The sequence below is a fragment of the Papio anubis genome, chromosome 12 (genome assembly GCF_008728515.1).
Source record: "Papio anubis isolate 15944 chromosome 12, Panubis1.0, whole genome shotgun sequence".
NCBI lineage: Eukaryota > Metazoa > Chordata > Mammalia > Primates > Cercopithecidae > Papio > Papio anubis.
In genome coordinates, this window is record NC_044987.1 from 71,721,016 (window position 1) to 71,732,337 (window position 11,322).

At 44.2% G+C, this 11,322-nt stretch overlaps 1 protein-coding gene across 21 annotated transcripts in view; it reads left to right on the forward strand.

Annotated features, from left to right (window-relative positions):
* Nucleotides 1–10,205, forward strand: part of MICAL2 (microtubule associated monooxygenase, calponin and LIM domain containing 2) — a 295,251-nt gene extending 285,046 nt beyond the window's left edge. For 20 of the 21 annotated variants that reach the window (XM_017948611.3, XM_017948609.3, XM_017948605.3 and 17 more), the window contains 3 exons: nucleotides 241–343; nucleotides 5,190–5,263; nucleotides 8,752–10,205. In XM_017948611.3, the coding sequence (XP_017804100.2) occupies nucleotides 241–343; nucleotides 5,190–5,263; nucleotides 8,752–8,936 (362 nt within the window). In that variant the 3' untranslated portion in view covers nucleotides 8,937–10,205. The remainder of the gene's footprint in view (nucleotides 1–240; nucleotides 344–5,189; nucleotides 5,264–8,751) is intronic. The other variant, XM_021926059.2, reaches the window with a different exon arrangement.
* The last annotated feature ends 1,117 nt before the right edge of the window (nucleotides 10,206–11,322 follow it).

The following is an 11,322-nucleotide window of genomic DNA, read 5'->3' on the forward strand; positions in this document are numbered from 1 at the left end:
TTGGAACTGGAGTGGTCATGCCCTAAGTGTCCGAGAAGACCCCCACACACACGTTCCCAGAGCATGCACAGGTGGGTTTTATTTGTCATGCCCATAACCTGGAGGCATCTACAGGGTGTCAGGGAGCTGCTGCCTGCAGAGCCCTTCTCACTACAAACATAACCTGCTAAAGTGGCTCAAAGCAGTTTGATCATGGGGAGAGAAACGCCAATCTAACCCATTTGCTGTTGATTTCTTAAGCAGATTCAGGCGCACAGGATGAAGCACAGCTTTTGCAGGAATGGTTTAAGCTGGTTCTGGAGAAGAATAAATTAATGCGATATGAGTCGGAGCTCCTAATCATGTAAGTAAGGCAACACAGATACCAGTGAGTCCTAAAAGCAAAGGGGCAAAGCGGGGCGGCTTACCCTCCTAGGCTGAAGTCTAGGGACTTTTTCTCCTTGTGCATACAGAATAGTGATTGAGGCAAATTGGTATTTTATGTCTTGCATATCATGCTGGCATTAGTGCAAAGAATCTTTAGCTGTCTGTTCTCTCTGCAGAGTCCTGTGGCTAAAATACATTTTGGGTAATGGGTCTGGAGCTGAAGGTCATTTGGATAAGGCATTTTCAATCCATCTCTCTTCCCTGGGCCCATGTTAAAAGAGTGATCACACACCTGCAATGGGAAGGCTGTGTCTGGCCTCTGAGATAAATCTTGGGAAGGACTCAGTGACATATGCCTGACCACTTCCTGTGGCTTTAAGAGAATGAAGAACTAAGATCTGGCTGGCTGTCCTCTCTGAATGCAGTTGCAGCCTCGTTGGGAGATCAAAAAGTGGAGATGGATCTCACCACATTCTGAAAAAGCTGAAGGTCACTAAACCTGTCATCATTCTAGAGAGAAAAAAGTAACATGTAGTATAAATTTAAGTGCCACAAGTCATGCTGGGTGCTTCCATTTATGCTGTATCATTTCATTCTTGCCCCAACCCCAGGAGGTAATTTTAAGGATTTTGAAGGGGTGTAATAAATACTACCATTCTTCCCTGCCTGGGTTCTGAGCCAGGTGAGAAATAAGACAACCAAGTCAATAGATGGAACATCAAAATATTATCTTCATTACCAATAATGGCTGATATGATAATGGCTTGTACATGGCTAAGTATGACAGCCCAGATTGGCTTGCTACCTGTATTCGTTTCCTAGGCTGCAATAACAAATTACCACAGACCGGATGGCTTACAGCAGAAATTTATTCTCTCACTGTCTGGAAGCCAGAAGTTCAAAATCAAGGTGTTGGGAGAGCTGTGTTTCCTGCAGAAACACGAGGAAGGACCTAGAGAAGGACCTGTCCTAGCCCTTTCCACTTTTTCCAGCTCTGGGCTTTCCTGAGTTTGTGACTGCATCACTCTAGTCTCTGCCTCTGTCTTCACACAGTCTTCCCTGTGTGTCTGTGTCTTCTCTTCTGCTCTTATAAAGACACTTGGGTCATTGAGTTTAGGACCCACTGAGAAAATCCAGAATGTTCTTATCTTAAGGTCCTTAACTTAAATGCATCTGCAAAGACCCTTTACAGAAAAGATCACATTCAGTTTCCATAGGTTAGGAAGTGGACATGTCTTTTAGGGGGTCACCATTCAACCCACTACACTAACCAACCCCAGAAGTAGACATATACCTACCTAATCACAAAAGGTAGAAGACTCACCTGCTCCTTAGGGGCAAGGCTGTTATCCTAGACCAGTGGGGTTCATCCAGGGGCAATAACCTCAGAGGATATTTGGCAATGTCTGAAGACATTTTTGTTGTCATATCTAGGGGCAGGGATGCTACTGATATCCAGAGAACAGAGGCCAAGGATGCTACTAAACATCCTACAAAGTACAAGACAGTCCCTCCCAACGAAAAAGAATTATTTGGCCTAAAATGTCTAAAGTGTCAAGGTTGAGAAACCTTGCCCTAGAACTATGGCAAGGCTTATTGAGAACAAATGTTTGCTAAAGACTGAGCCTGAGAGAGAAAGAGAGGAGTGAGTTGAGCTCACATAGTCTATTTTTCCCAAATGTACCTCCCCTGGGGTGAGAATGAGAAAGGGTAGGGTTGGGAGAGGTGGCCCAGAGTTATATTCATTGAGTTCCATTGACATGGAAGGTAATGCCAGGATGCCAGGAATTGGGAAGAAGAGGGGTCATCTCTAGTGATGATTTGTTTCATTATAACCTTTTTTTTTTTTTTTTTTGAGACAGAGTCTCGCTCTGTCACCCTGGCTGGAGTGCAGTGGCGCGATCTCAGCTCACTGCAGCCTCCACCTCCTGGTTTCAAGTGATTCTCCTGCCTTGGCCTCCCAAGTAGCTGGGACTACAGGTGCACACCACACCCAGCTAATTTTTGTATTTTTAGTAGAGACAGGGTTTTACCATATTGACCAGGCTGGTCTCGAACTCCTGACCTCAAGTGATCCGCCCGCCTTGGCCTCCCAAAGTGCTGGAATTATAGGCCTGAACCACCATACCCAGCCTTATTACAACTTTTTAAGTTGACGCATATAATGAGATTCAGGGCAACTAAGTAATTTGTCCACTCTACCTGACTACAAAGCCCTTTTTATATAGCTACAGTGTCTGCATTGAGGCTGGGTATAAATGATAAATTATAAAAATGTAAAAATTATTTTAAAAGTGTAAAAAATGTATCAAGCACATTCTATGCACCAGGAACTATGCTGGGTTCTGTGGAAATAAAGATGGATAAGGTCATAGACTCTATCTTCTAGGATCTTGTAGTTTTGAGGGAAACAGATAGGCACATGCATAGCACGGTAGTAATAAGAAAACACAGAAGAGCTCCATGGTGATAGAAGGGTCTGCCTGAGAGTCAGGGAGGCACAGCTGCTGCCTGTGTCCCATAACTGCAGTTTCCCTGGTCAACACGCTGTCGGAAGGACTTTCCTCTCCAAAGGAGGGTGAATAGGAAAACTTGGGCATGTGAACTAGACAAAGGCTGGTAGGAGCTCTGCTAAAGGATGGGTTTTAGTTTGGAGAAAGCCCTGAATGAGCATGGAGAAATGTCTTATTGGTATCTTGATTCAATGCTTTTGGGAACCAGATGCCAAGACACTTCAAAGAACAAGAGGTCTACTGGGGAAAATGCCTGTGAAGGGAGAGGGAGCAGGAGGAAGTGAGAAGTCTTCAGACTCCACAGCAGTTCTTATGCCTGTAAAAGGAGAGTGGGTAGGGAGAAGAATTGGGCAGGAGGAGCCCCAGATGTGGCGCAGGTCTAAGAAAGTCGTGGCTAGGTCAATGGGAACATCAGTGCAAAGACCGCCCATTGAGGAATTCCATGCAGGGCAGGAACAGGGCAACTGCAACACCTCCTCTGTGCTCGGTCTGCATGACATGGAAGTGGATCTTGCAGCAGTGGGCTCACTATGCTTCTCCCAGAAGTTCTCTTAAAGGAAGATCTGACTGGTCCATCTCCATTGACTACCACAGTGGGCCACAAGAAGTTCAGGGTTGATAACAAGAAGCAGGGACCTTGGCTCATGTAGTAGCAGATGTAGTAAAAATAACGCCAGTAACAGGGTATAACAAAGTGACCCCAGCACTCATAGGGGCGATGCATGATACACATGCAGATGGCAGGTGGAGGCTGGAAGAGAAGACCCCACCAGGTCAAACCCAGGGATCTAATCTCAGCCCTCACCCTCTTCAAGTCTCTGTTGCAGTGAACACCCTTGACCTTTCTGTTTTCTCACAAAACATCCCTTGCTTGTCTCTGTGATGGTGCATTTCTTGTTTTGTTCTTCCAACCTTTGGATGACTTCTTCCCTGGCTACCTTTTTGTTTGGCTTCTAAGCGTAGGTATTTCCAGGCTTCTGTCTTCAAACTTTCTTTCTCTATAGCCTTCCTTTTAGGGATCACACAACTTCAACTCTCACCTCTGACCACTGCCACATCTGTGTGTGGTCCTCAGTTCTCCTGAGAACTCCAGAGTGGCATTGGGGAGCATCCACATTACCACATGGGCTAGCCTGTGGGGAGCTCACACACCCACGGTGATATCCATGGGGCATCCCCCAGCATGGAAAACGTAAGTTCCACCTTCACCGAGGACTCACTTCATTTCTTGACTTTGCTGCTCCTCTCAGTGGAAATGCTGAGGCCCCAGCACCCAAGCTTGTCTACCCCAAAGCATCACTGACTCCACCTCTCCTACAGCCAGCTGGAGAGTTGCTTGAGTTTTAAGGTCCTCACCCCACCCAAACAAAATATGTCACTTTTGTTTCCTCCATTTTGTTTTCTCATGTACCACAGTCAGAGACTTGGGCATCATTGGAGATAATGCTCTAAGTCAAGTTACTCCTAAAAGAGAGAAAAGCTTTTGATTGTCATTGCTTCTCCCCGGGCCTATGCTAGTCATTTCTTCACTATTCTCCTCATCCCCACCCCATCCCTAAAGGGGGTCTGGATGGCCTTCCGAAGCCTACTGAAAGCACATTGCAGCCTTCAGCTGCTCCCCCTGGTCTCTTGAGTTCAGTGTATCTCAGCAGTCTTTCCAGGTACCTACAGAGATCCCAGCAGCAGCAGAACCTTCAGTTTAAAGACAGGCTAAGGCCGGGTGCAGTGGCTCATGCCTGTAATCCCAGCACTTTGGGAGGCAGAGGAGGGCAGATCACCTGAGGTCAGGAGTTTGAGACCAGCCTGGACAACAGGGTGAAACCCTGTCTCTACTAAAAAGACAAAAATTAGCTGGGTGACAGATGCCTGTAATCCCAGCTACTCGGGAGGCTGAGGCAGGAGAATCGCTTAAACCTGGAAGATGGAGGTTGCAGTGAGCCAATACTGTACCATTGCACTCCAGCCTGGGTGAAAAAAGCAAACTCCATCTCAAAAAAAAAAAAAAAAAAAAATTAGCCAGGCATGGTGGTGCATGCCTGTAATCCCAGCTACTTGAGAAGCTGAGACAGGAGAATCACTTGAACCCAGGAGGCGAAGGTTGCAGTGAGCTGGCGCCACTGCACTCCAGCCCAGATGACAGAGTAAGACTCGGTCTCAAAAAAATAATAATTGTAATAAAAAATAAAGATAGGCTAAAACTCCAGTTTTAATAAGGAAAAAAGAATGTTGTAGCTACTCTCAATGGGCTTATTCATCAATGTTTCCTCACAAATCTATAGTGTTTTTAAAGTTTAACATTTTATCACCCAGGGCCCAGGAACTAGAATTAGAAGATCATCAAAGCAGACTGGAGCAGAAACTGAGAGAGAAAATGCTCAAGGAGGGTAAGTATGCTGATGTCTTGGGTCCTCGTTCAGAACTTTCACCCTGAAAGGCTCTTGAGCAAGAGTGTGCCACAAATCCCAGAGTGGGGTGCTCTTCCTGCCTGCCAGCCTGCGAGTCAAAGGAAAGTGCAAAGCCAGCCTGCCTCCCACCAGCAGCACCACAAGCCCCATTTAGCCTCATTCACTTGGGCTGTGAGGGCAGTGCTTTCCCCCATCACATGTGGCAGTAGGAACAAAGTCCTGTGTTCACTTATTCATTCACATATCCACCCATTCATTTAACACACATTTACTAGGAACTGTGGGCCTGGTTTATGATGAAGAGCAACCCCTGTCCTCTAGGAGTTTGTGATCTCGCTGGGGAGACTAACACCCCCAGTCCAGTAATGCTAGTTCAGTGAGATGAAGGCCACAACAGAAGGGCTTTGGGATCACAGAGAAAGACGGGTCTAGTGCTGCCAGGCACTAGAGCTGGTAAAGGAAACATTCCCTCCCAGCGTGGGCAGGGCCAGGGCATCACACATGAGAAAATGATTCCACCAGGAAGGAGGGAGAGTGAAGATAAACCCAACTGACATCATACACTGCTGTATGCAGTTATTAGTTCCCGCCAGAAAGGCATATTCACTGTTTTGTGCCTGTGTGTTTGCAGTGCCAGATCCACGCATGACTTTCCTATATTCAGACCTAGATCTAAAGAACAACTTAAAGAATGTCTATACTTCATGGATATCATACTGCACCTACCTTATGAGGTTGCCCAGTATAGGGCAAGTACTGAGCAAATATTAGGCATCATTATCCTGATTTTTATTTACGTATTTTTGTGCCCAGTTTTACAAATTAGAAAACCAAGTCTCCGAGAATTTAAATAACATGCTCAAGGTGAATGGTAGGGCTAAGATTTAGGAATAGATCACAGATCAGGGTCTCCTGTTCTTTCCCATATGGCAGTGATTTGCAGGCTGTTTCTTTATAGCAACAGGACTCTAACAAAATCCTTATGCAGCAGCACTGTACAGACTAAAGTGGTATAAATCATTTTTTATATGTCAGAGGGGCTTAGATGGGTCCATCCACGACAAGCCTAAACTGAGAGAGGATTTTTTATTTTAATTTTTCTGTGCTGTTTATTAAATGAGTAGTAATCCTGGACTTAATAAACCATAGAGTCTAACTGATATCTAACTTGTATATCAGATTTGAAAAGTTTAATTTTTTCTGTTTCAGGATACTAAATAAATACTACCAAAGACTATTTGCCACCTTTGATTCTTTTTTTAAAAATTCTTACTAAGGAGTGAAGGTCATATGTTTTCCTCACCCCTCTCAGATGTATCCAAAAAATGTAGTTTCTTTATTCTGTCTGTACCTGAGCTCATCTTCCGCCTACGCATCCTCCCGCTAATTAGCAAGGGAAAAAAATAGGAACTCTTTATCCCTCCATGGTAAACTTAATCTGATGCAATAACTTAAACAGTCCTTGTAGGAGATGCTTGGTCTCTTTGGGATGAAAATGTGCAGTCTTGAAGATGCTACCCCTCCCTTCTGTGTCTCTCCCCAGGGTGACTGGCAGGTAATGGGAAGAGGCAGGTCTGTGTGACCTTGTGGCATTAGGACTTTGTGTGGAGTGCTCTGCTTAGTGAGTTCACACATGGCATCCCCCATCATTGGGCTGCAACTCTCTCTGTGGCATCTGCAGCTGAGGTGTATGCTGGTCTCATCTGTAGCCTGCCCACTCTCTCAGCATGCCTGGGTGCCTACAGGCATTCCTGGCTCACCCAGCCTCACTTCAGCACATCTCCCATTCAGTGCGGCCAGACAGTTTCTCCTGTGGGGTCACTTTCCCCCATGGGGGAGCCCTGTGGCAGGTCCACCAGCCGGCTGTCTTTGGTATCAGTGGGGCAAGTGTACCCTTCTAGGCTCCACCATGCCACATACAGCACACCAAGATCTGGGGGGCCACACTCAGACCCTTCTTCTCTGCCCAACCATGAAGTACTGTCCTATGTTTATACATAGGGGTGCCCTTTAAGCTGGCTTCTTTCCAGAATTCTGAACAAGGGCAGGGCAAGAGTCCTGTGCCCATCCATCTCCCACTCCCACTGTTCCCATCAAATGAGATATGACATTTCCTGCCCCCTGTGGGGCTTCCAAGGCCCAGAATGGAGAGACCAAGCCTGGGGCTCTAATCCTCTGCCCCTCCTGCTTCTCTCTTCTCTCTGCTTAAAACTTGAGGTACAAAGGGGTGGTGTTTCTTTGTCTCCCTTTCATCAGACCTACCTGCTCCCCGGCCCAGACCTCAGAGCTAAGCCTGATGAGGGACAGTGGCACCCTCTCTTCTCTGGGATAAGGCTCCTCACCCAGTCCTCCATGGGTTAGACAGAGGGCTCTAGGAATTTAGAAAGACTTCTCCTAAGGCAATCATCTGCTTGACAAGACTTAAATCTGGCTTCAGAATCCTGTGTTCTGTGGCCAAAGCTCATTACTACTTGTTTCCTACTCTCTCTTTTCATTTTCTAACAATCCTATCTCCCCCAGGCAACTGAATGCCTCAGGCCAATTATCAAGAAGGTCAGGTACTCGGGAAGACAAAGGGAAAAGCAAAGTCAGTGTGGAAACACCTTTCTATCAGACAGTTGTAGCCTCACTTTGCTTCCCTGTGGTCCCTACACAAAAGGCTACAGTTTGTCATTAACTAAACGTGAAAAAGATTCTGGCCGGCCGCTGTGGCTCACGCCTGTAATCCCAGCACTTTGGGAGGCTTAGGTGGGCTGCTCACAAGGTCAGGAGTTCAAGACCAGCCTGACCAACATGGTGAAACACTGTCTCTACTAAAAATACAAAAAATTGACCAGGCGTGGTGGGAGGCGCCTGTAATCCCAGCTACTCAGGAGGCTGAGGCAGGAGAATCTGGGAGGTGGAGGTTGCAGTGAAGAGGCTGAGGCAGGAGAATCTGGGAGCTGGAGGTTGCAGTGACCTGAGACCACACCACTGCTCTCCAGCCTGGCCAACAGAGTGAGACTGCATCTCAAAAAAAAGAAAAAAAAAAAATTCTGGTCATTGAAAGAGTAGCCACTGGTGCAGCTGGTTTACTTAGAAACTTCTCACAGATTTCTTTGCTGTGGCTCAGATATGTTTATGGGAACCACCTTTTTGTTGTTTTGTTAGTTTCTCTTTGGGGCAGAGGGAAGGTTGGGGGACTTGATAGGGTTTGGCTGGTATTAAATTCTTTTTGTTACAAAGGGGTTTTCCCTGTCACTTTGTATATATCTTCAAGATGAAAACTGAGTGAACTGCTTCACCGCACCCACCTTTCTCATCTCTCGCTTTAGGGGCAGTTCCTTGGTGTTAAATTCATTTCCTTGTTTTCTCCATTAAAATTAAAGGCAGACCAAGTCCATAACAATTGAGAATGTCCATGCCAAGAACTCTCCTGGGGCCCAATCTTCCCTGAGCCCAATGTTGTTTTTCCTTTTTTTCTTTAGAGAGCCAGAAAGATGAGAAGGATCTAAATGAAGAGCAAGAAATATTCACCGAGCTGATGCAAGTGATTGAGCAAAGGAATAAACTCGTCGATTCCTTAGAGGAACAACGCGTCAGAGAAAAAGCCGAGGACCAGCACTTTGAAAGCTTCGTATTCTCCAGAGGCTGTCAGCTGAGCAGGACTTGAGGAGGCCCGTAGTCCCTCTCCCTGGCTGCACATTGGGACCGGATCAGGCCAAGTTCACCACACACCCTCGTGGGTCCTTCTGCAGGATTTATCATCCCTGGAACTTAAGTTATACCCTACTGCATTTTTTTAAATTAAAATTCTCTTGCACGCATGGCAGCTTCCCAAAGTCCTTCCAGAGATTATAATGAAGAAAACCCAAAAACTCTTTGGCAATTGGCAGTCAACTTCAGCCAGGCTCTCAGACTGGAGGTGTTGTTGGCAGATGACCAGCATTGTTTTCCCTAGAAAGTGACACAAAGACTTGACTTTCCTGCTGCTTTTATCATTTTCCTTCCCAATTCATTGAGTTACATACTTTAAGATTTTTGAGAAGCTGCCTTTTCATTAATATATCCATATTTGCCTTTTTTGTATGGATGACCGGTTTCCAAATGTCAGAAAGAAGCAGCCGCAGTTTAAAGATTAGGTTAATATTTAAATTGTGTTTCCAGAGAAAGAGGAGAAACCTTGAGATTACTGATTACATAAAGCAAATAACTCATATGGCAGGTGTTAATTCAATCCAGGGTGAATTTCATTTACCAGGTGCATTTATAAGCCTTAATATAATATACATAAGCAATGAGAGCTTAATAGAACATTTGAGCCTTAATTTTATTTTAAGAAGAAAAGAAAAAAGGGAATAAAACTTTAACTTTATACCAGTGGGATTGTTAGTGTTCACCAAACACTGCTGGCTTAGAAAAGCTTTTTGTCCCCATGCTATGCTTTTTATGGACCCTGGAAAATAACGAAAAGCATTTTCAGAAAGAGAATGATGTTAAAGTACTTTTTAAGTAAGTGTTGATGACAGAAAAAAAAAAAAGGGAATTTCTTTTATTTGTTGATAAAATATTGATGATATTGGTGCTGCTACCGAAACTGAGCACACTAGGGTACAAGAGAAGGAATGCTTCTTGCTGCTGGTCTTCTTAGACTCACAGAGAGAAGTATCTCTCCCTCTCCCCAGGAACTCTACAGAGCAAGGACAAAACCACTTCTGACTTAGAGGGAGGGCTGAATGCAGTAACCCTATTTAGCAAATCCCAAACTGGGTCATGGACTTTTTTAATGACAATTCAGTTTGAAAAGAAAGCTGGAAGATGAAGTTTGTGTGCTGACATGTTGGAATTCCTGGGGCATTATGACAGTTCCCATGGGGGCCAAAGAAGAGAAGATTTAATATGGTGATGTGTTGTCATAAAACATTTGATTGTTTTTGCTCAATGGGATTCTTTGAAGATTTAGTCTATTATTGATAAGAGAAACACTAAAGAACTCTTGGTTGTATATTTGGCTGCCCTCATTTCGGCAAGTGTTTAAATGTGTCATTAGACAAAAGGTGCTCTTCAACAGTTGGCTCTGACTAGGGAGACCAGATTTCTCTCAAATCGATCCATGAACCACTTCTGTCAGAGACGCTCTCTGCGCACACCAATGTGGCCAGCTGACAAGCCAGAAATTAGATGTATAACTGAATTTCCTCTGAGTTAGCCAATGCTTTGGGTTACATTTAAGTACATCCTTTCTGTGTTATACCAAGTTCCAAAGGCTGCAGTTCTTTTTCCTTTTCTTTCCTTCCTTCCCTTTTTTTTTTAAATAAGAATCAAGTCTTCCAGTGCCTGAATTCTATTATTAGGTAATATGAGGAGGCACCTACCTACTACCTACCTACCTACCTATGAAAACTGTACCACTTCTGGATATTTATCTATTTTTATTTATTTGTGTATTGGTGATAATTGATAATATCATTTCCTCATAATTCAGGTTTCCAGGTGTTATAATTTGGAGAAGACCTATTAGCACTAAGAAATTGGTACATAAGCTATTTAATATACAAATAACCCAGATGTTTGGGGCAGTGAGTTGTATAGTATTAAAGATTTCAGCTATCAGGCATTTAGAGGTAAGATTATAGATGCACAGGAATATCAACTCATTGTAAGAAAAAGATTTATAATTTCAGTTTTCATTCTAGAATATGCAGAAATATTCAGACCTCAGGCTTTTCTGTCAGTTGCATAAAAGTGCATCCTTTGATTCTTGCATACATTTAACAGATGATGTTCAAAGTGTGTCATATTTGAGTTGTTATTGTGCAAGAGAATTAATTGCCACTTATTTTAATTTGTTATATTTCCATCCCAAAGAATGAGTCTCCCAAGAGGGCCAACAGAGAAGGTGGTTTGGTCCCTAGTATTCTGTTAATAGATGAGAGAAGCAATTTGTTCACTTTCTTTCACAGGCTGTGCTCTGTGGTTTATGGCTCAGTTTTATCTGGCCAAGTTAAAACATAAACTTGATCCTTAACAGTTTTCTACATACAGTGGTCTTTCTGTTT